At 37.6% G+C, this 25360-nt stretch overlaps 1 protein-coding gene and 1 non-coding gene across 4 annotated transcripts; both read left to right on the top strand.

Annotated features, from left to right (window-relative positions):
- The first annotated feature begins 1540 nt into the window (after nt 1-1540).
- On the top strand, nt 1541-24004 carry LOC121246725 (sucrose nonfermenting 4-like protein). 3 transcript variants are annotated; one of them, XM_041144976.1, is made up of 13 exons: nt 1543-2181; nt 2342-2429; nt 6290-6424; nt 6820-6954; nt 7065-7124; nt 7892-7981; nt 18689-18823; nt 18937-19081; nt 19233-19406; nt 20337-20400; nt 20531-20600; nt 22724-22838; nt 23098-23443. In XM_041144976.1, exons 1-13 carry the CDS (start codon nt 2057-2059, stop codon nt 23127-23129), a joined length of 1368 nt encoding a protein of 455 aa, XP_041000910.1. In that variant the 5' UTR covers nt 1543-2056; the 3' UTR covers nt 23130-23443. The 3 variants fall into 3 exon arrangements, with proteins under 3 accessions (XP_041000911.1, XP_041000910.1, XP_041000909.1); XM_041144975.1 differs by lacking the exon at nt 23098-23443 and adding an exon at nt 23479-24004 and having other exon boundaries at nt 1544-2181; XM_041144977.1 differs by lacking the exons at nt 22724-22838; nt 23098-23443 and adding an exon at nt 21620-21726 and having other exon boundaries at nt 1541-2181.
- Nucleotides 2785-2938, top strand: LOC121247945. The gene has a single exon (XR_005937346.1). It is a non-coding gene; the product is annotated as a U1 spliceosomal RNA (small nuclear RNA).
- Nucleotides 24005-25360: the final 1356 nt, after the last annotated feature.

Genomic DNA, 25360 nt, shown 5'->3' on the forward strand with positions numbered 1-25360 from the left:
TCTACCAATTAAGCCATCCCTCAAGGCTTAAGAACTGCGTGAAACTTGAACTAATTATTACTTTTATATATATACACACGCTTGCATGCATGAATGATTGGACGTGGTCTTGAATAGTTCTTAAAAAGTACCACGGAAAAAAAAAAAAAAAAGAAATTAGAAGTATTGAACGTTTTTGCATGGCCTTGCAGCATTTTTTCAATCATAAATATGGCCTTGCAGCATTTTTTCAATTTGTATGGATATTAGAAATATAAAGCAGAGAGACCCGTAACTTCATCCCTCCTATTTTTATGTTTTACTCTTCCATAAACCAAACACTAATTTTATAGATTAAATGAATAAAATGTCATTCTAACGTTCGATTTCCTTCGAGATTGAAATCTTGAGATTTAAGCTGTATTTAAGGAGATTTTAAACCGAGCATTATAACTTTTTATATCTCATAGAGTAATTCTATGGGAAGATTTTAAAAGTATATATAAAATTTAATCTATATATTTAAAAATGAAAACCAAGATTTTCGCAACAAGTTAAAATTTTCATCTTAAATTATCAAAACATCTATTTATACTGAAACTACCCCATCTTAACAATTGAGTTTTGCTATTTATCATTCCACACACTACACACTAAATTTATTTTTATTATTTTTATTTATTTTTGATTTTATTCCTACTAAACTAATTTAGATATTTTATTCATCATTTATGCATCACATATTTGGTAAATAAAAAAAAATATAAAAAATTAAAAAATCATATGTGATGTAAAGTGTAAGAAAGATGAGTATAATTTCTTTTACAATGTGATAGTTTAATTCAGTGCAAATTGACAATTTTAGTAGTTTGAAATACAAGTTAAAAAATGGCAACTTAAACATGTTTTTTTTTTTAATAAAAAAGTAATACCATGATTAAACTTATATTTTATTATCTTTTAAAAAGAAATACGATATTCAATATTCAGTATTCATTATCATTTTAACCATTTTCCTTTTAACATTCTTTAATGTAATATTAAATAATTGATAGATAAGTGAAATATAATAAATATAATAAATTTCAAATTATTTAAGATATGTGCTAGATTAAAAAAAGATATTATAAAAGTAATATTTACAAATTGATATATGTAGATGTAGTGTGTTGGATTTATTTTATACTAAAAAGAGTTTTGTAATTTTATTTTGAAAAATTATAGACATAAGCTCGAATTGAATATGAAATATGAGGGTAAAAGAAATTATATATTTTTAAGTGGTGTGCTGGAGTGTGAGATTTCTATATAGCAATCTCTTTTACTTTTATATAAATTATTTGAGAACTAATATTTATTTCTAATATATAATTTGGAACGACATATTTAGTTACTTTTTCGTTAAATAATTGATATAAAAAATGATTTATAATGTCTCAATAAATGTATCAGAAGAGTATCAACGTTGAAGACAAAATCACGAGAAGTTAACAGTTCCACCACAGTTAACAACAATGGTAGAATTCTCTGCTCCGTCGCCACCACTAAGTAACCGCACGTGCGAACATAACCATAAAAATTTCATCAACTTCGCAGGCCGGCTGAGAGAACTTTTTATAATAACACCAAATTCCCAAGTTTCGTCTTTTAGGTCTCCAAAGGCCAAATCGGATTTGATTCGTATCGCACCCTCTCGGTTTTCACACCCACTTTTAATTATTATTATTAATTTTTGGGCTCTCACTTAGGGTTTCGATCAATTCGTCGCCAAGCTCGCTCGCTCGCTTCGACATCATATATTTTCGACTGGAACTGGAAGTCCTTTTGGTGCTCTGTTTAGTGGATTTTCACAGCTCGAAAACATTAGGGTCAGGGGATTCGTCCGCACGGTTGGTTTTTTTTGGGGGAAAAGATTTCTAGGGTTTGATTAATTGATTTTGTGCTCGATGAGTCTGAATTGACGTAAAACTTGGTTGAATTTGTTATACAGCAAATAAATCATTTAGAGGACTGTGTAAATTAAGTTGATTTGCTTGGAAGGTATTTCTCGAAAATCAGTTATATATTCGCGGGTTGAATGTTCGGGTCGAACATGGACTCTGTGCTGGACGCCTCCATGGTTCCGGCCACGGTGCTGGTCCCATCTCGCTTCGTATGGAAACATGGGGGGAACAGCGTGTATCTATTTGGCTCTTTCACACAGTGAGTTCTCTCAAAATTTCCATTCTACTTCCACTTTTTATTGCTATCTGGAAATCTTTTAATTTGATTTTTTAGAATGCTGTTTAGATTAGTTTTGAGTTACTGAAGAATATTTTGTTTTAGTTAACGGGATTTTTTTTTTTAAATTGTTTTGGAGAAGGTGGTCTCAGCTCATACCAATGTTGCCTGTGGAGGGTTGCGACAATGTGTTTCAAACTGTATATGGCTTAACGCCGGGATATCATCAGGTCAGTTGGCGGTTTTGAAATTAAAATAAAAGCAGCCTGAACAATTAATTTCGGTGCTTTGAAGCAACACCGGTTAATAACGGTACCTGCATGATGAATTTAATTATCATAATAAGTATTCGTACATACGTGAAATTTCTTTATCAAGCATATGCAAGCAAGTTAGAATTTATTTACAGCGGACATATATGAATGCTGTTAAACAACTGCTGCATAGATTTTGGTCAGTGTCAATGCACTTCACTGGTATACTTGGGAAGCAAGAGGCAAGAAGGTATCAATAAGGTTGAAGAAGATGATTAGCTTGAGGCCAAGAACACTGAGATCTATGTAGGGATCAGAGGCAGATGGAGATATAATTACCTGAATGGGGTTGCTGGGTGATCAACAAGGCCCCATAGTGTAGGCTGGTGATGTCCATTGCACTTGGGAGGTGTGTCTAAGGTCTCCCCAACTGGGAGGGACTACATAATTTTTGGAAGTGAGGCTTGTGCATGTATGACCCTTAAAAAAAGCAGTTGGAGAAGAAGCCCATAAGAGAATGTGCTTATGATATTGTTACTATTTTCGCATCACCATCTTCACAGAGATAAAATTTCAGGCGCTAATTAAAATAGCACTTTAGGATTTAATTCATCATGCTTGTGCTCAAAATGAGAATATTCAGGATGCCAGTTACTTATTGAGGGAACAAAAAATAGGCTGCTAAATTTATGAAGGTTAGTCTTTGGAACTAAATTGGGGATAAACTGGGGATTGATCAATGGAAAGATTAGCAATGTTGTATCATGGGAACCATTGAAGTCTTAATATTGTTTCATTGCCCATTATTTGGGAAGTGGAATATTTGGTGTTCACCTCATCCGGTATGAGCGTTTACCAATCCAAGGGTGAACCCATTATATGTAATTTGAGCACAGGTTGTGAAGGCTGTCACAACCTTTATCGAGATGAAAGTGAACTTTTGATAAGTTTAAAGAAGAAAAGACAAATGGAGGATATTCGATATGTGGCGGCAGTGAACTATGATAAGTTTTTACAAGTAGGTTCGAGTCATATGTGTTGCAGTGAATAATGATGTGTCTTGCACTTTCTATAGTTGTCTAAAGAAGTTTAAAGCATTTGTAAGAATATTGGTGGATTTAAGCTTTTAGAAAGAGCTAAAGCATAGGCTTTGAATTGTTCTTTCTTTTATTGACAGCAATGCGATAGAGAGCTGGAAAAGCCCTATAGAGAGTGCAATCTCCACGCCAAACGCCATGCCAAAATCTGATTCTAGAGCCCTCTCCAGCAACAAAACAGATATAAGTGACAAAACTCTTTCAACCCCTCCTAATAAATTTCAATAAGCCCGCCGCCCCCCCCCCCCCCCCCCCCCCCCCGCGCGCGGGGTTAGAACACCAACCGCCCCAAGCACTTCCATATCTATGATCAATAACCTCTTTCCAAAGCGAATCCCCCTCCAAATAGTACCTCCATAACCACTTTCCCAATAGGGCTTTATTAAATGTCCTCAAGTTGCGCACCCCCAAGCCTCCATAAGAGATTGTAGAACAAATTTTATTCCAATTAACAAGATGGAACTTTGTTTCCTCCCCCACTCCACTCCACCCCACAAGAAATCTCCAAAAATCTCTAAATAACTTCTCAATCCTATTAGCCACCGCTGAAGGCAAAGGAAATAATGAAAAAAATAAGTGGGGAGGTTGGATAAAGTACTCTTAATTAATGTGAGTCTACCCCCTTTCGATAAATATATCCAGCCAACCTTTTCTCTACTTTCTCAACAACCCCATCCCAAATGGCTCTAGCCTTAATTGCCGCCCTCAACGGAAGACCTAAATATTTCATAGATAAGGAAGCCACTTTGCAACCCAAGAAACTCACCAAGCTATTGATACTAGGCACCACACCCACCAGAACCATCTCAGACTTACCAAGGTTCACCTTGAGACCTGACACTGCTTCAAAGCATAACAAAAGTGCCCTTAAAGCTTAATCTGGCCACGGTCGGCCTCACAAAAAAGAAGAGTATCATCTGCAAAAAGGAGATGGGAAATTATGAGTCCATTAAAAACATAGGCTGAAACCCAAAGAAATAAAGTATGGAAGAAGAAACTTCTAAGCTCGTTTGGAGAACGTTCCTTATCTTCAAAGGTTCGACCATTCCTTTCAATCCAAAGACACCACATAATACATAAAGGAATCATTCTCCATACATCCGCAATATGGGTATTGCCCCTACTCCTTTGCTAACAGGCAAACAAATCAACCAACCTCTTAGGCATCACCCATGCAATACTAGTTCTGTTAAAAATCTCCACCCGTAACATCCTTGCCATCTCACAATGAAGTAAAAGATGATCTACCGACTTTCCACTCTTCTTACACATATACCACCAATCCATCATGATGAGTCCACGGTTTCTCAAATTGTCCATAGTCAATATTTTTCCAAGAGATGCAGTCTAACCAAAGAAAGCAAGCGATCTTAGGCAGCACCTTACTTTTCCAAATGCACTTCCAAGGAAACAAAATATATACTTTTGACATGACAAAGCCTTGTACAATGATCGCACAGTAAACTTCATACTCCTAGTATTCATCCGTAGCATCCTGTCCACTCCATTACTATCAATATATGAAGTATACAATAAACTGAAAAAATCAGAAATAACTCCTATTTCCCAATCATGAGCAGCTCTAAGGAAACTAACATTACATCGTTCAAGCCATGTAGCACTCAAAGAGTCAATGGTATCGGAAGCTAACCCTTCAAGACTTGGCCTCCAAGCATCTCCGTAAGGAGTTACTCATGAAAGAGACAAATATGCTCCTTGATCTTGGTTTAATTGTTTTACGATTTTAAATGGTTTAAATTTTAGCTACATGACATGCCATGTTTCTGCTAGAAAATCTAATAGAAATCCAGTGGGGGGCCTAAATTGAAAAAAATTGCATGTTCGAGGATTAAAAATTAAAAATGATTAAATTAAAAAACCCAACGACTAAAGAGATAATGGTGTAAAACCCAAGGATTGATAGATTATGTACTCAACCTAAAATGAGTACTTGGGTTGCATACCCAAGTACTCATTTGACTTGGGTATGAGTACTTGGGTATGCAACGACTAAAGAGATAATGGTGTAAAACCCAACGATTGATAGATTATGTACTCAACCTAAAATGAGTACTTGGGTTGCATACCCGTGATGCTTTTTTAATAAGTATGGTTTTATATATACATATGCATGTGGATTTAGTGTAATTATAAAAGGAGCATTGAAACTTTATGCAGAGTTACCTTTTAGATCTTATGGAGGATAAGTTGTGGAACATCCATAAAAAAGAAGCAGAACAGATTTCTTGGGAGTCAAGATTGTTTTTAAAGGTGCAAAATAAGAGAGCAGTCTACCAATCATAGTTATAAGGTGGAGTGGTGTTTATTTAGTGGCTTGAAACTTAATAAAAAAACAAGTTAGCTGCACTATTCATTAGAGTAGTTCCTTTTATTATCTTCAAATCAATTTCTCAAATGGCTCTTATTAATACTGATTCTGCACTAGGAGTTCCCTTGGAATGCCTGATACACAGTTCTGGTGGGTGGAGTTGTTTATTCAAGGTTTACTCTCCTAGGGTTGGTCTGAATGGCCTTACCTTGGTGAGGTTTTACATCATTAAAAAATATATGTTGGCCTAAAGTGCTTGAATCTGTTGAAATAAATGCGGTCTTCTAAATTCTTGTAATTTGAACAGAATATGCTACCATAAGTATATCATGCTTAGTATGCTGAAGATGTTTTACCTTTATTTTTGGAGATGTATGGATGTGCTTATGTGTGGATTACCTAACATGCAGTTCAAGTTTTATGTTGATGGTCAATGGCGATATGATGAGTCCCTACCTTATGAGAGTAGCGAATATGGTATGGTGAATACAGTGATTTCGGCTACGGATTACATGGATGTTGATAATGAAGCCTTTCGGCGTATGGTGAGTTGGTTGTTGCGTTTATTTGAAATAGTGGTAACCAGGATAGTTGTTATCATTCTAGTGAGGTAAAAAGTCTTAGCAATATCTATGAGCCTGGAATGGGCTTCACTTGAGGAATTATTATGAAGTTTAGTATTTCTAATTCTCAAAGAATCTGTGCATGCATTCATTTCATTGAAACCTACAAACAAGCTTTTTTCAGTCAATCATGAGAATTATTTGTGTTGTTCAGGTACAAGTGTATGTTTCCTAGTTAATCATTTTTTGATTGTCTACTTTTAATATCCTATGCGACATGAGTAAACATTATACTATTGGAGTTCAGTTGCATCTTACTACTTATTTGTTACTTTTTTATACTTAACGCGCCATATAAGCGAACCGTTACAATGCAGGCCCGAGTTACAGATGGTCCGCAGACTGAGATGGTGCCTAGTATATCAGATGCTGATTTACAGGGCTCACGTCAACGTGTTTCTTCATTTTTGTCTACTCATACTGTCTACGAGTTACTTCCTGAGTCAGGCAAGGTTTGGATGCGCTACCATTTGCCTTCATTTAAGACCTACGATTTACTGTCTATCTAATGGTGATGTGAATTGGTTCCTAGCATTATAATCTAAAAACATCTTGTTTACAGGTTTTTGCCTTCGATGTTGATTTACCTGTGAAGCAAGCATTTCATATATTGCATGAGCAGGTATCTATCTATTTTATTTATGCTGAGGCTAGAATTAAGTACATTTTGCATGTTTGACATGTTTTCTCTGGATAAAATTGTGTTGTATTACTTGTTAGAGTGCAGTCTAGTGGTTGAAGGACAGGCTTGGGATGAATTGTAGATTCAGACATCATGGGTTTGAATATGCACTCGGAGTTCCTCTGGATTAACTGATACATGATTGTGATGGGTAGGATCTGTACAGGGCTTACTCCCTAGTGGCAAGTTTCAAAGGGCCCTGCCTTGGTGAGGTTCCACCTCATCAAAAAAGAAAATGTGTTGTATTAATAGGGTAAAAGAAGGATTCAAAGTTTCTATTCACTTCGATGTGCATTGTTTATCTCATATATGGTAGAGAAATGTCGATATGTCTAGAATGAATACATGGTCGTTTCAATTCAGCATTCTGGAGGTGCTAAAGTCCTGAAAAGCTGGTCACTGTCTTGTTGTTTCTCTTATGTTTTTGGACATTTTAATTCCTTAATGATTAAAAGAGCAATGAAATGCCCTAGTGATTCTTTTTGGGGCCTGTGGGCTTTACGTTTCACCCTTTATGCAATCTTGTACAAATAATCTACTGTTTCTCGAGTTAATTGTTCCAGCCAATCCCTAAAGCTGTCATTGTAGGGAATTCACCTAGTCCTTAGCTTCCTGCTTTACAATCTCTCTTGTTTTTTATATTCTTGCATATTTGATTTTTTTTAAATGACCTTGCATGTGCACCTTCTAAATCAAGCTAATTCCAGGGGATCCCGATGGCTCCTCTTTGCGATTTCGGCAAGGGCCAGTTTGTTGGAGTTCTTAGTGCATTGGATTTTATTTTGATATTAAGAGAGGTATGTGCGTGTCGGGAATTATGAACAATTTTCTCTGGTGTGTTTTTTTATTTTTAGTGAAAAAATCTTGTAATAGTTATTTTTTTCTTATAAATTGTTGATAGCTTTTATCACTAAAAATATCTACCTTCATTGTTCTTGAAGCTACCAATCTGCTATGTTTAGGGACAATGCATTAGGGAAGAGATGCCCTTTAGATATCACTATGCTTTACTTTGGTGATAGAATTAGGGGTTGTTCGGAAGAGGTTTCATCTCATCCCATCCCATCTCATCTCATCTTATCTCATCTCATCGCATTCCCAAATATCACTCAAACCACAAACACTTTTCAATTTCAAATATTCAACTTTTTCATCTAATCATTTTTTTTATAAGTAACTTTTTCATCTAATCATTACCTAGTCATTACTACTTTTCTAAACTTCTAAACAAAACACAAAAAACAATTCAATTTTTTCAAATCCCAAAAAAAAATTCACAGAACTCGGTTTATCATGGGTCATGCCTTTTAGTTTGGTGGATTTTCTAGCTAGCTAGAGAGGTCTCCGAGGTAATTCACAGGTCGCAGCAGTCTGGAAAATGGTCCCCCTCGGCATGTGTTGGTGTATATGGCGGGAATGAAATGATAGAAGTTTCGAAAACCGTGAGAAGACAATGGAGGAGCGGAAAGTTTTTTTCTTTAAAACATTGTTCTCATAGGTGGGGGCCATTGTTTGTAACGAACTAAATGTCCATGATTTTTTACTATCAGTTGTAAACTCTAGTTAGGTATTTCTCATGTATACTCCCTATATACTTGGGCTTTGCCTACTCATGAATAAAATACCTTGATTACCGATAAAAAAAAATCCCAAAACAAATATAATATTAAAAAAATTATATTCTAACAATATTTTAACTTTAGAATTTTAACTACATTCTAAAAATTGTGAACAGTTTATGGAGCTGTCAATGTGTGGGATGGATTGAATTAGTTTCGAAAGGGGCTTCGGGTGGTATTATTATTATGTGGGATAGGAGGTTAGTGGAGATGGTAGATCATTATGTGGGAGAGTTTATGGTTGCTTGCCGATTCAAAAGTGTGGATGATGGATTTGAATGGGCTTTTGCGGGGATTTATGGTCCCAACGTGGATAATAGTAGGAGTATTCTATGGGATGAAATGGCGGGTGTTTACTGCTATTGGGAGGTTCCTTGATGTTTTGGAGGGGATTTTAACATTACTCGGTTCCCTAGCGAGCGAGTGGGGGATAATTATTTCTCTCATGCCATGAATGCTTTTTCAGATCTGATTTTTGAGATTGGTTTGATCGATCTTCCGATGGTTGATGGGGATTTTTCGTGGTCCAATGGAAGGGCATGGTCTAGGCTGGACAGATTTCTGGTTTCATCTTTTTGGGAGGTTCGTTTTCCTGATTTGAGGCAGAAAAGGTTACCGAGGATGTGTTTTGACCATTATCCTATTATGTTGGAGAGTGGGGGCACTTTTAGAGGACTAAGGTATTTTAAAATTGAAAATATGTGGTTGGAGGCTGAGGGTTTTGTGGATAGGGTGAGATTGTGGTGGTCTTCGTACTCTTTTTCTGGTACTTCGAGCTTTGTACTGGCTGGTAAACTTAAAGCATTAAAAAAAGATTTGAAGAAGTGGAATGTTGAGGAGTTTGGGAACACGGAAAATAAAAGGAAACTTTTGATGCAGCAGTTGCAGAGTTTGGAGGAAAGGGAGCTGGGGGACTTATCTGGTGAGGAATTGGGGAGAAAAAAAGTGGTGGTGGATGATTTAGAGAAGATCACTTTTATGGATGAAATCTCTTGGAGACAGAAATCCCGGGTCCTTTGGCTGAAGGAAGTTGACAATTGCATGAATTTTTTTCACCGTATGGCGAACTTTCATTGAAGAAATAATGTTATTGAGGTTCTTCATGATGGTGAAAACATCATTTCAGATCAAGAGGTCATTAAGGATGACATTGTCAATTTCTACTAGAAGTTGTTCAACAAAGAATACTCATGGAGACCAAAGCTTGATGGACTGTTTTTTGACTCCATTGATCAGGCAAGTGCTGAATATTTGGAGAGAGCTTTTGAAGAGGATGAAGTTCTTGATGTGGTTAGAGGAATGGCAAGGGATAAGGCTCCGGGTCCGGATGGTTTCTTAATGGCTTTCTTTCAATTTTGTTGGGATGCAGTGCGGGATGATATTATGAAGGTTTTTCATGAATTTTATACATTTATGAAATTTGAGAAAAGTTTTAATGCTACATTTATAGCACTTATTCCCAAAAAGGTAGGGGCTGTGGAGATGCGGGATTTCCAGCCTATTAGTTTGGTGAATGGGGTATACAAGATAATCTATAAGGTGTTAGCTAATCGTATGAGTGTGGTGTTGGGAAATATTATATCGAAATCTCAAAATGCCTTTGTTTTTTTTTTTTTTTTTTTTTGATAAGTAAGATATAAACTTTATTGATGTGAATGAAATAGGCATATACCTAGTACACAGGAAGTATACAGTTGAACACCTAGATACATTCTAAGAGCGTTAAACTAAAGATAGGAATTCATGTATATCATCCCCATTTAATACAATAGCTGAAAACCAAAGCAATAAAGTGTGTAGAAAATAATTCTTCAGCTCCATCATTGTTCTTTCCTTGTCTTCGAAGCATCGCATATTCCTTTCCGTCCAAATACACCACATGATACACAACGGAATCATTCTCCAAACTGCTGCCACTTGATGACTGCCCTGCAATTTCCTCCAACAACCCATCAGCTCCACCACTCTCCTAGGCATTATCCAAGCCACACCGACCTGTCGAAAAATCTCATCCCACAACCCTCTTGCTACATCACAATGTAGTAAAAGATGATCTACCGATTCTCCACTCTTTCTACACATGTAACACCAATCCAGTACAACGTATCCTCTCTTCCTCAAATTATCCGTGGTTAAGATCTTCCCAAGGGCGGCATTCCAAACAAAGAAAGCAACTCTAGAGGGCACTCGAGACCTCCAAATGTTCCTCCAAGGGAATGAGGTGTGATCCTGTGAAATCAAAATTTTATAATACGCTTTTACTGAGAATTTCTTATGATCCTGGAACCTCCATTTCAAGCTGTCTTGTTGCGCCATAGTAGACCCTAAAGAATGTAGCAAGCTGAAAAAATCTGAAACCATAGATAATTCCCAATCATGAATATCTCTATTAAACAGAATATTCCACTGATGCGAACCATGAGCAAATAATCGCACTTCCGCCACAGAAACGTCCTTGTTAACTGCAATACGATATAAAGCTGGAAACACCCTTTCCAATGCATGATCTCCACACCACACATCCTGCCAAAAACTGATTCGGTCACCCTCACCTGCGACAAAACGAATATGATTTACTAAAATAATCCACCCCTTCCTTATAAACTTCCATAGCCCCACTCCATGCCCCCCTCTCACTTCTTTAGAACACCAACCACCCCAATCAACCCCATATTTTGCATCTATTATTTCCCTCCACAAAGAACCCTCTTCCATATGATATCTCCAAAGCCATTTCCCCAACAACACTTTATTAAAAGTTCTCAAGTTACACACACTCAACCCCCCATACTCAACTGGAGAACATACTGTCTTCCAATTAACCAAATGAACTTTCTTCTCCTCCCCTAAGCCTCCCCAAAGAAATGCCTTGAAGAGTTTCTCAATTCTATTCACCACCCCTGCAGGCATAGGAAAAAGGGATAAAAAATAAGTGGGGAGGTTTGTAAGGGTACTCTTGATAAGAGTGAGATGACCTCCTTTCGATAGATACACCCTTTTCCATCCAGCCAACCTTTTCTCTATCTTTTCTACCACCCCATCCCATATAGCTCTACTTTTGAAAGTAGCACCTAACGGAAGACCCATATATTTCATTGGGAACGAGGACACCCTGCAACCCAGAAGACTTGCTAGATTGCGTATATTAGGGACCACACCCACCGGAACCAACTCAGACTTGTCAAGGTTCACCTTAAGCCCTGATACTGCTTCAAAACAAAGTAATAATGCACGCAAAGTTTGGACCTGACTCCTATCCGCTTCACAAAACAACAGAGTGTCGTCTGCAAAAAGAAGATGTGAAATGATACAAGAGCTACCATAGCTATGTCCCACCTGAAAACCAGATAAAAAACCCCCACTAACAGTAGCCTGCAACATCTTGCTCAATGCCTCCATAACTATGACAAAAAGAAAGGGAGATAATGGATCACCCTGTCGCAAACCCCTCGAACTATGAAAAAAACCTGCAGGAGTGCCATTAACTAACACTGAAAACCGGGCCGTTGAAATGCAAAAACGCATCCAAGAAATCCACCTATCTCCGAAACCACACCTCTTCAATAAATACAAAAGGAAATCCCAGTTCACATGGTCATAAGCCTTTTCCATATCTAGCTTGCAAAGAATACCTGGACTTCCCTCCGTCAATCTAGCATCCAAACACTCATTTGCAATGAGTACCGAATCAAGTATATATCTCCCATGAATAAAAGCATTTTGAGGCTTGGAAATAATATTTTCCAGCACTAGACTAAGCCGATTAGCAAGGACCTTTGAAATAATCTTATAGACACTGCTAATCAAACTTATTGGACGAAAATCCACAATATTCGACACCCCATATTTCTTTGGAATGAGTGCAATAAAAGTCGCATTAAGTGATTTTTCAAGCTTTTGATAAGCATGAAATTCACTGAACACCCGCAAGACATCACCTTTCACCACATCCCAACAAGTTTGAAAGAAACCCATTGAGAAACCATCCGGACCCGGCGCTTTGTCCTTAGCCATACCAGATATGACCTTGAAAATCTCATCTTCCACAAAAGGTCTCTCCAATACACTCACAAGCTGCGGATCAATTGCCTCAAACGGTAAGTCATCAAGCTTCGGCCTCCAAGTTACTGGTTCAGTAAGCAGAGTCTCATAATAATGTGCAATATGACTTTCTAGATCAGCCGAAGAAGATAGCACCTGTGTACCTGAATGTAATAACTCAATCGCATTATTACGTTGATGAGAATTAGCCATTTTGTGAAAAAACTTCGTACACCTATCACCCTCTTTCAACCAGAGGGCTCTGGATTTTTGACGCCATGAAGTCTCTTCTAACTCCTCCTCCGAAGCCCTTCCCAATAATTCCTTACCCTCCAACTCCTGCAACTCCTCCATCAAAATAGACTTTTGATTGTCAATGTGACCAAAAACTTCCAAGTTCCATTTCTTCAGGTCTTGCTTTAGAGCCTTCATCTTACCTGCAAGAATAAAACTCGGAGTGCCACTAAACTGGTACGAAGTCCACCAAGTTCTCACCATCTCTACAAACCCGTCCACCTTAAGCCACATATTTTCAAACTTGAAATACCGGCGACCCCCTTGAATGCTACCACAATCTAAGAGGATGGGAAAATGGTCTGAGCTGACTCTAGCTAACCTTTTCTGACTAACTTCTGGATAGTGGGCTTCCCATAACGGTGAGACAAGAAATCGATCCAATTTCGACCAAGCACGGCCATTAGACCAAGTATACTCACCACCCACCAAAGGGAGGTCCATAAGATCCATATCAAAGATGAACTCAGAGAATTCCGCCATGGCCAAAGTGTGTCGATGATGCCCCGATCGTTCACTAGGAAAACGAGTAATGTTAAAATCACCCCCCATACACCACGGCACATCCCATAAAGAGTGTATTCCCGCCAACTCCTCCCACAACCGTCGTCTATCTCTATCTATGTTAGGACCATAAGACCCTGCAAAAGCCCAAATCCACCCATCGCTCACATTTTTGAATAACACCGAAACCGAAAACTCTCCAACACACTCCTCAATCGCCTCAACCACTCTTTTATCCCACATTAATAATACTTCACCTGATGCTCCCTGAGAGGCCAAATAGGACCAACCCATATAAGAACATCCCCAAATACTACGCACAAAACTTCTATCAATAAAACCCAACTTTGTTTCTTGCAAGCATATCACATCTCCCTTCCATGATCTCAATAGCGCTTTGATCCGAATGCGTTTGTCCCTATCATTGAGACCCCTTACATTCCAAGAAACGATCTTAGGCTTCATTAAAACTTAACTTACCCCTCCCTTTTGATCTAACCCTTCCACTACTCCCCTCCTTGACATCATAATTGATGGAGCATGTTAAGCGTTTAAGTTTCCTATCTTGTTTTGAAGCTGATTTCGAACGGCTAGCTTCAATAGCCACAAGAAGGGCCATAAATTGTTCCTCATAACCTCCAAAAGAGACCCCAAAAATTTTTTGTAACTCCTCTACCTTTTTAAAAATCCAATTCGTCGAACAACTCCCATAATCACTGGGAGGGAGTGTACATAAAGGAGTAAGAGCCCCCTCTTCCCCAACACTGTTATTGGGAATCACCAAAACATCCAGCTTATTTGTTTCACCACTTAAAACCATATTATTAAGAGGAGAATCATCCCCAGAAAATAACTCATCAGGTCTACTCAACACCAAAAGTGAAAGACCACTCTGAACCACATCACTGTCCCGCGAAAACACCTCACCGCAAAGAGACATCTCTCTATCCCTCAAGCCAGACTGCTCGTGCACCACTTCTGGGACTTCGTCCACCACGCACAGTTTCGATAGTCCATTCTCCACAGACGCGGAAGTCAAAGCCAGAAACTCCCCCTCCTCTACCTCTTCCCGTCGGAACTCCTTTACCGTTTCACCTGAGTGGTCGACCGAGGGTGTCGGCAACTTCTGTGCCGGCAGGGTTGCCAATAATGCACTTATCGGCGCCACAGGAGCAACATGACCCTGGTCCAACATCTCGGATCCGAGTCGGATCTCCTTTTCCGTCTCACCAGAGGGTTCGACCGAGGTTGTTGGCAGCTTCTGTGCCGGCAAGATTGCCGGTAATGAACTTATCGGCGCCACCCGCTGTCCCTGGTCTGATATCTCGGGTCCGAGGACCTTCCCCGACCCAACTGTCTCCACTGCCCTCCAGGCCTTCACAGGGCCTGATGCCTGACCCTTGCCCAAGCCCATCGCTCTGCCCAGACCCATACCAAGCCCACCATTTCGGCCCACCACCTCCTTACCTTTAACGCATCGTTTTAGATAATTTATTTCATCTAACACAATGTCGATCTTCTCCTCCAATCCAGCTAACATCTTCAAAATGCTTTCCTCATTTAGCCCCGCCAATCTGCTTTCTGCTACACCATGCCGCTGCTTCCTCAGAGATGGTTACACCTGACACCACGTCTAATGCAGCACGATACGGTACCTTCTTCAGCACCTCACTGTACGACCTTGCACCTCCTGCCCACGATGATGGAGCACCTCCCTCACCTTTGTTCTTCTTTGCAGCAACTATCTGGATATCAGCCATCTCCATTAAAATATCAGCAAGCTTCTTCCATCCCTCCCCCTTCCTTCCTTCCGGAATCACAAGCAATCCTCTCCTCTTATCACGACCAAATTCTGAGATGGAGATAAAACTACCATTAAAGTTACGTCCCTTCCTCACTATTATCACAGTGTCCCCTTTTCTATGAGTTCGCAGAAACTCCTGAGTACCCAATGTTACTGCACACTCCTTCACCATAGAACCCAGCCAACCCAGAGTTTCCCAATCCACTGAAATATATTTCATACCAAGATGACTACTTTCTATAATCCTCCACCACCTTGCATTCTCCTTTCTAAACTCAAACAACTTCTGATCAATGAATACCTCCTTGCACAACCCCATCTAAACCAACCCACAGACAATACAAACCTAATGATTCAGAGAATACACTAATCCCCTCAAGAAGGAAAAGCCATTGATGAATCACTACCAACAGAAGGAATAAGCCCAATCAAATTGTAAGAGGGAAACAAATTCTTGACTCAGTTTTAGTTGCTAATGAGGATGTAGACAGCAGAATTAAATCAAATGAATCTGGAATTTTGATTAAATTGGACATGGAAAAAGCTTATGACCATGTCAGTTGGGGTTTTGTATTGTATTTGCTTGGGAGATATTGTTTTGGAGAGAAATGGTGTATGTGGATCAAACATTGTATTTCGACGTTGAGATTTTCCATTTTGGTGAATGGCACTCCGGTTGGATTTTTTAATAGTTCATGTGGTTTGAGACAAGGAGATCCACTATCTCCTTTTCTTTTTATCCTTGTCATGGATGCATTGAGTAGAATGTTGGAAGCGGCAGTAGAAGGAAGGTACTGGTCGGGTTTTGAGGTGGGCAATGAAGAATGGAATAGCATGAAATTATCTCATCTTCTTTTTGCCTATGACACTTTGATTTTCAATGAGCCCAACCAAGAACATATTCAATCTTTGAGAGCATTGTTGTTATGTTTTGAAGCTGTCTTGGGTTTCAGGATTAACCTAAACAAGTCTAAAATTGTATTTGGTGCTGTAGGTAATATTTCAGATTTGGCTAATATTTTGGAGTGTAAGAATGCTTCACTGCCATTGAAGTATCTTGGTCTTCCCTTGGGGGCTCCTTACAAATCTGTTTTGATATGGGATGGGGTGATTGAGAAGATTGAGAGAAGGTTGACTGGATAGAAAAAGTTATATTTGTCTAAAGGGGGAAGAATTACTTTGATAAAGAGGACGTTGTCTAATCTTCTTACGTATTTTCTTTCACTTTTCCCTTTGCTGGCTGGGGTTGCTAGAAGAATTGAGAAAATTTATCGTAATTTCTTATGGGGAGGAATAGAAGAGGAAAATAAGTTTCATTTGGTTAGTTGGAACAAGGTTTGTCAACCGGTTTCTTGTGGAGGATTTGGGGTGAGAAATTTGGGGTTGTTTAATAAAGCACTCCTTGGAAAATGGCTTTGGAGATATCACAAAGAGAGAGATGCTTTATGGAAGAATGTTGTTGCTGTTAAATATGGGAGTGGGTGGGGGGGTTGGTGTTCTAATGAAGTTAGAGAAGCATATGGGGTGAGTTTATGGAAGTTTATTAGGAAAGGTTGGGGGGAGTTTTCTAAACATATTAAATTTAATGTGGGGGAAGGGAAGATTATTCTCGTTTGGCATGGCATTTGGTGTGGGGAATCAGCTCTTAAATAAGATTTTCCATCTCTTTACAGGATTGCAAGGGATCAAAATGTTTCCGTGGCAGATTATCTTCAATGTACGGATAATAATATTCTATGGAATGTTGACTTTATTAGAGATGCAAATGTCTGGGAAGTGAATGTTGTTTTGGATTTTTTGGGAAGAATTTATTATTCAAAGTGATGCAGGGAAGAGAGGATAGGCTATTGTGGGATCATGCTGGAAATTCTGGAAATTTCAGTTTTCAGCCAGTTCTTTTTATAAGGTGCTTAATTGTCATTTTGGCTGTATTCCCCTGGAAAAGCATTTGGAGGGTGAAGGTACCTACTAAGGTGGTGTTCTTCAGTTGGGTGGTTGCTCTAGGGAAAGTATTGACCACGGATAACCTTAGAAAAAGTGGTTTGTGTATAGCTGATTGGTGTGTCATATGCAAGAAGGATGGTGAATCTGTAAATCATCTTTTTTTACATTGTGAGGTGGCAAAGTCTTTGTGGAATGAGGTTATTGGTCAGACAGGTTTATATTGGGTGATGCCTAAGGAAGTTGTGGATCTTCTTGCTTGGTGGTGTGGTTTTGAGGCAAGGAAATGTGTTGCTGCCAGATGGAGAATGATTCCTTTGTGTTTAATGTGGTGTTTATGGCTGGAAAGGAATGAGAGATGTTTTGAAGACAGAGCGTTCTTTTGAAGATCTTCGAAATTTTTTCTTTTCTACTTTGAGTTTGTGGGCTAAGATCTTTGTAAGGAATGATGATAATGTACTGAATCTGTTTCTTTCTTAGTTTCCTACTTTCTAGAGTGTAGTAGGTATTTCCTTTGTATACATCCTGTGTACTTGGGCTGTGCCTATTCTTGGTAATAAAATTCTTATTAACTATAAAAAAAAATATTTTTATTCAACTTTTTATCTCTCACTTCCCAAAACCCAATAAAACACATCATTACTTAAATCATTTCACTACTATTCACAAGCCATTTCACTACTAGTCACAAATTTCTCATCTCATCTTATTCCTCAAGCATCCCCTTAGTTTTGACATATTATGAGATATTTTCTCTGAAATGTTTTGGTACACACCTAGCAGGTAGTGTTTAATGCATCGATGGTCATTTGGAGAATTTTTACTTTTGGTGTTGCTCCTTGGGTTTTCTTCATTAGTATGAGGAAAATTTTGAAATATTAGAAGGCTCCTAAGGTCTTAGTATGGACATTTGGAGGTAAACAAATGATTTCCTCTATTTATTTATGGCCAAATGTGTAGCATTAAGAATATTGAACTTTTGCTGTTTTTTGGTGCCAGTAATGTTTGTAGTATGTACATATTGTTTAAGGAATTTGTGCTATCTGAGAACGTATTGTTTATGTGTTTCTTGTAAAGTTCAACTTAGCAGAAAGCAGAATCTTGCTTGTGTTTCCATCAGTAAAATTATTATTTACGATCAAATAAAAAAATTCAACTTAGTAGAAAAAAAGTGTTTGTTATAAAGTTCAGTCAAACTTACACTTACAAAAAAAATCCATCCAAACATATACTTGTGAAAGCATGCGTTTGCATGAGTAAATAGTTGATAACGTTGTTTAGCATTTAACTGTTATTTTTAGCTTGGGAGTCATGCATCAAATCTGACAGAAGAAGAGCTTGAAACACATACTATATCTGCTTGGAAAGAGGGAAAAGCGTATCTGAACAGACAAAATGATTTTCATGGGAGAGCATTTCCGAGACGTCTTATCCATGTAAGAATAGCATCTGAGACGTTGGAATCTCTGGCATGCTGCAAGAGCTTACGATTTCTATTTTTTTTAACATATGACTGCTGTCCGTTGGCCTCAATTTCTGTTGATTGCAGGCTGGTCCATATGATAATTTGAAAGATGTTGCTCTCAAGATTCTGCAAAATGAGGTGGCCACTGTTCCTATTATCCATTCATCTTCTGAAGATGGATCATTTCCACAGTTATTGCATCTTGCTTCACTTTCTGGAATTCTAAAATGTAAGCTTTTCAACTTGCTTCTAAATGACAATAGATGATTTTGTAAAGCTACTTATATGTAAAGAAGAAGAAGAAGAAGAAGAAGATTTTGTAAAGCTATCTGGCTAACTGGTAGTCTATAGATATTAAACCTCTGGATGTTAATTTTCAGGTATTTGTCGATATTTTAGACATTGTGCGAGTTCATTACCCATACTCCAACTGCCAATTTGTGCAATTCCTTTGGGTACATGGGCTCCACAAATTGGAGAAACAAATCGGCGGCCGTTAGCAATGTTGAGACCTAGTGCTTCTCTCAGTTCAGCACTAAGTCTGTTAGTTCAAGGTTTGATTCTTGCTTACATCATGACAGAGGGAAAAGGAGAGGGGGTTGAAGAGTGAGGTTGGGGAGAGTCTACAACGTATCAATTCACTGCCTATTCAATTCTTGGCCTTAAATTTAGCTTGTATATGTGTTCGTTTGTGTGTTTGTCCATATTCAACATATCTAGTATATGTGTGTTATTTTGGAAAGAAAAATATACCGCACGTTTGTGTTCTTGAAATTTTTGGAAAGAAAATATATGTTGGAGGAATAATTAATTGCATTATGTACAGTTCACAGTTGAATGGGGTTTTTTTACTATGATTCTGCCTTGCCCATTGGGCACATATCTACTGCACTTGTTGCAATATGTCTTTCGTGTGAGGTTTCACATGCAGCAGTCGTGTTATTACTATTGGTGGTTTTCTTGCACACTATTAAAGGAGATGGCCTTAAGTATGCTTTATTTGGGTTTAGAGAGGGTAGAGTGATTGTAATGATATATGGACTCTATGGAGAATAATTAGCATAATTCGTCGAGATTGATGGTGAAGAAGAGTTTTATTTGTAATTTTCTACTGCAAATTTACCATTACAAAAATAGATATAGGACAGCTTTGTCACGTTATATCTGTCTAGCTTATCTATAAGTATATTTGGATAAATGAAAATATGATTGAATCATGACCATACGTTTTGGTAGCTGCCTTTCTTTTGGTCCATTTGAGACTCATTGTGTGTATGGGCTGCACAATGAGACACAGACATCTTCATTCCTTAAAATAGCTCAATCCTTTGGAAGGTGGCTATTCATTACAAGTCTTTTATATGATACCACCAAGAGACATGACTAGTTGAAAGCAGTTGTGCCTTTCGTTCTTGTAGCCATATATTTGCAAAATTATACTTTTTGCATGCTCTGTAATTTTTATGTATCCCTTGCTTTTGCAGCTCAAGTCAGTTCAATACCAATAGTTGATGATAATGACTCATTAGTTGATATATATTGCCGCAGGTTAGTGTTATTTATTACTCTCATTATATTTTTGTATATTATATACTTATAAGGTGCATAGAAATGATTCTTAGCTATCTTTTCATTGTCTGCTAGGGACATTTTTCCTTATTTATGTATGTTTTGACAGTGATATAACAGCTTTGGCTAAAGACAGAGCTTATACACATATTAATCTTGATGAGATGACAATTCATCAGGTAAAGGCCGTAACTTGTTCTAGTTAACCAATCAACTGTCGTGTACATATTTTGTGTGAAGAAAAAGTGTTTTTCATTGGTACTTGTATTGAAAATGTTGTAGTTCAGCTTAAGCCACTTGTGATACTGATCAACAGTCTCAGTCTTGAGAGTTGATAGATTACTTCACATGTCAATAATTAGTGATGCTATCATGTCCAGATTCGCAGTTTTCATCTTCTGGCGTTTAGCAGTAGCATTTTTCCAGATGCGTTAGGCCATGTTTGGGAAATGAGATGAGTTGAGAACATCTCATCTCATCTTAAAATTTCTCATAATTTCATTCCCAAAAATCACTCAAATACAAAACACTTTTCAATTTCAAATCTTTAAATTTTTCATCTAATTATTAACTAATCATTTCAACTTTCCCAAACTTCCAAACAAAATACAAAAAACAATACAATTTTTTCAAATTTCAAAACAAAAATAATATTCAAACAATTTTTAACTTTATAATATTTTATTCAACTTTTTTTCTCTCATTTTCCAAAACCCAATAAAACATCTTAACTCAAACCATTTCACAACTAGTCACAAGTCATTTCACTACTATTTATAGAATTCTAATCTCATCTTATTACCCAAACATGTGCTAAATGTTTATTGGGCAAACTGAGTTTTGTACGTATCTTATGTATGTAGAGCTTTAGAGGCTAGGTTTAGTATGAGAATGATATTTAGCTCCAGGTTTAGGGGTTTATAGAGGTATAAGATAGTTGGATCCCTGATGCATTCCTTTCAATTCTAAGTAAGGAGTTGTTTGAATTCAGAGATAAGTTGAGATGGTTTGTGAATAGTAGAATAAAATATTGTAGAATATTATTTTTTAATATTATTATTGTTTTGGTATTTGAAAAAGTTGAATTGTTTATTATATTTTGTGTGAAAATTTAGAAAAGTTGTAATGATGAGATGGGATGAGTTGAGGTGAGTTTTGAATCCAAACATGGCCTAATTTTATTTCCATGTTTATTCAGAGCCATAGTTCACATGTTGGGTTCAGTTGGTGGGACGGAGAGGAGTTTGGCATCCTGGAGGTGTAAAGGTAGGAGGGGCGTTGGACAAGATAGCAGGCAATTGATGGTGTTATTGTTCTTTCTTTTTTTTTTGGTTTTGGTGGGGGGGGGGGGGGGGGGGTGGTGGGGTTCGGGCCGTGAGGGAACCATTGGGGTTGTGAGGGAAGTGGAACTAACGGTTGTGTATGGCTGTGCTCTTGTGGGAGACATTCTAAGTGCAGTTACTTGACCCAAGCTGGCCTAATTGGTGGGAGTTTGATTAATTAGTCCAAAGCTTAAGTTGATAGGAATGATTCTGACACTGCATATCATGCTCCCCCCTCACTTGCAGCCCACCCATTAGCAGTGAGCCAAATTGGGCTTTGCACATGTTGGATGTAAAGATAAATAAACATTGAAATAGAATCTGATAGAACAGAATGCAGGTCACCAAGAATAGAACCAAGGACCTTGCATGAACCATGTACACTGCTATCACTCCCAAAAGCTTAAGCTGATAATTAAGGGGGTCAAAATACATACATACATACATACATACATACATATATATATATATATGACTTGTCCACTAACCTGGAATGGTGGTGAAGTGGTGACCTGCAGCCTATACCCGTTAGGTTTCTTTGGATTTGGGTGGTCAGTTGTGGATGAGTTAAGGAGGGAGGTAGATTGCTTGCTACCGTATGCTCATTGACAAAATTTTACAAGTTTGAGCAAAGGAAATTGCATTCGAAAGTATGCATTAGTTAGTGTACCAACAGCCCTGGAATTTAATTGATCTCTCTGAAGTTAACCTTATGAGCAGCAAATTTCATCAGAAAGCTCCTGCATTCCAGCTGTTGGGTTTCAATTACCAGGTTCAATGATATAACATTTGACAACAAAGCTGTATTCCCTGTTTCTTGACTTTGAATATACAATCTATTTCTGCTAGCTTCTTTTCTTTCGTCCTAGTGATGGTTCTTTTAAATTTCAACTCAGCCGAGCCTTAATTCTAACCAATTGTGTCTGCTGCATCAATCATTGTTACATAGTTTTTTATATTTTGCATCCCTCTCTCTCTAGGCATTGCGGTTGGGACAAGACTTGTACTCCCCTTATGAGCTGAGAAGTCAAAGATGTCAGATGTGTTTACGATCTGATTCGCTGCATAAAGTGATGGAGCGATTGGCGAATCCAGGTAAAGGTTGTTTTGTTGCCAATTTTTTTATGTGAAGCATGTCCTCTTTTAGTTTAAGTTAGAGATTACGAATATTGTTGGGAGTTTTTATGAAAATTCTGAAAGAAGCTCTTGCTTTTCTTGTGCATGCTCTTCTATAGACCTTGAACATCACCTTTGTTCCTGTTATGTACTGCATGTTATTTAATAGCGCATGCTTTCTAAATTCATAACGACAACATAATGCTGTCCCCAAAACAAAATGGATACAATCATGCAGGTTTGCATTTCCTCTGTAAGTCAGACGAATGAATTCCTGACAGTGTCCCAACCTTCAGAGAAATTTTCCTCGAGTTAAATGTCATATTTCGAAGACAATAGTCAGAGTCATCCTGGTGGGATTACCTGGCATGCAAACAGTCACTTTAAAGTTGATTCACTCGAGCATCATATAGAATCTGAATTTGCATAAATCATATTTTGTTGAGTTTGCTGGGTGTGAGAACCTTGCATATGCATAAATCAGTGTATCAGGGCTGGCATTGATTTTTTCCTCTCTTCTTCACCATCTTTGGCTAGCACTTAGTTCTGTCAATGTGCAGCGGCGTTCTCTTGAAATTTCTTCATCGAATTAAGTGCCCTCTGAAATGTTGCATTTCAGGTGTCAGAAGGCTTGTTATTGTGGAGGCCGGCAGCAAGCGTGTGGAAGGCATCGTTGCACTCAGTGACATTTTCAAGTTCTTGCTTGGCTAATTCAAAGCAAGGATCAAAGAACGTGGATGGGTTTGTGCAGTCTTTTAGGCATCCAGATGTTTGTGGGCACCATCAGCAGCTCAACTGTTCCATAGGGACTCCATTCATTTACACGATGAATGGATATTGCTTCCATGATATATATAATTGGATTGGCCTCTTGCTTCAACGCCTGTTTTTTAGGATTTTAGGCGAAAGAAAGGGGCTGTAAATTTGAGAGGAGTCGATTGTCTCCCAAATTTGTTCGTCTGTTCCCCCATTGTCCATATTTACATCATGCCACTACTTTTAGATGCATTTTCGGCACTTGTAATGTCAAAAGTTGCAATGAAGAAAGTGCATAAAAGAGACAAAAGGAGAATGGATGCTAAACGATTTTAGTTATTGTGTTGAATTCACTAAATTTATGAGATTAAATTACTTAATACTGTCAATTGGCATTGATTTTTCTCAATCTCCTCGTGTTCCATGTTGACTAATGTGCATCATCCCGAAGCAGACGTGATTCATTTTCCTCATTTTTGATACAAAAAGCAGAAGCAGACATATCTTATAGTAGTTTGGTGGGAAGAAGAGATTAAAACAGTAGAAGACCACAGCCATTGCTTTACTCACCCAGTGTGTCCACTTCCTATCGACGTGTTTATTCCTTGGGTGACTCTATGGTGCTTTGATCTCGCATTCATGTAATCTCCACTGCGATATGATTTTTGAGATGTAAAATGGACTAAGGAAAATTAATGGTAGTAAAGCCTGAACATTAATTTAGTTAAAAATAATAGAAAGGATGAGCGCTGAATAGCTATTGAAATGAGTCTCTTCTCATATGGGCACTATATAATATATATGCCCTTTGCTAATGCTTTTGCGTAGTGAGTATATTATTTTGGCTGCAGATGGTGAAGGAGCTTGGATTTGCTGTGGTGAAGGTCAAAAGACAGTTCGAAATCATGATTGGGATAAGTGTGAGAAATGAAAATATTGGAATCACAAAAGCAGAAAATAAAATATGGGCTCCAAGACTCGAGTGTAACGACCATTTATTTAGAACATATTTTGTCCCATTTCAATATATTATAGAGTATTGACAAAATTGTTTTCAGAATAAAATGGAGCCCTCTCTTCTCATTGTTCTACAATAGCACTTTTATATAACAACTCAAAAACACTTTTTTTTTTTTTTTAGAATTACAAGATGAAGAGATATCTTTTAATAGGAGAACTTTGGTTTTTCTTATCTATTCTAAAATATGAACAGATCAATTATTTTATAACCACTTATGATGCATTTTAATGACTAGTTTTCTTGTTACGTAACAAATGCCATATAGTTTTCTTTTACATAACGAATGCCATATAAACGTTTTCTTCTTCTTCATATATTTCAATAAGTTGACGTTCTCCATCAATACGCAAGATTTTATTTATACATATAAGAAAATGAAATATTACATTATTATTTAGAATACTCAAAAATAAATTTATTATTTTAATAAAATCTAACATTCCTCCACTATTTGAAATAATAATTAAATTAAAAAAATATCTTGTGCATATGGACGAAGTAAATTGCTTCGATGAATGTGTCTTTTGGATTTGAACCTTCACCTAGTGTAATTATATGAAAGTTATGTCAAGCTAATCAGTGAACATATCTTGACCTGATAATCCTATTAGACTAGCCGGATAGAATTCAAGCAATTATTTTCTAATTCTCCAGGTGATTTAACTTAGAATTGGTTGGTACCATAGGAAGCGGCCACACCTTCACTCTCACATAGGTAAGTTCA

The sequence above is a fragment of the Juglans microcarpa x Juglans regia genome, chromosome 1S, assembly GCF_004785595.1.
Source record: "Juglans microcarpa x Juglans regia isolate MS1-56 chromosome 1S, Jm3101_v1.0, whole genome shotgun sequence".
Taxonomy (NCBI): domain Eukaryota; kingdom Viridiplantae; phylum Streptophyta; class Magnoliopsida; order Fagales; family Juglandaceae; genus Juglans; species Juglans microcarpa x Juglans regia.

Excerpts from the sequence above, each read along its gene's own strand:
- LOC121246725 (XM_041144975.1), top strand. The coding sequence starts at position 2,057 with ATGTTCGGGTCGAACATGGACTCTGTGCTGGACGCCTCCATGGTTCCG. Across the intron at positions 2,430-6,289 it reads TAACGCCGGGATATCATCAG|TTCAAGTTTTATGTTGATGG; the intron begins GTCAGTTGGCGG and ends CCTAACATGCAG. Across the intron at positions 20,601-22,723 it reads ATGAGATGACAATTCATCAG|GCATTGCGGTTGGGACAAGA; the intron begins GTAAAGGCCGTA and ends CTCTCTCTCTAG.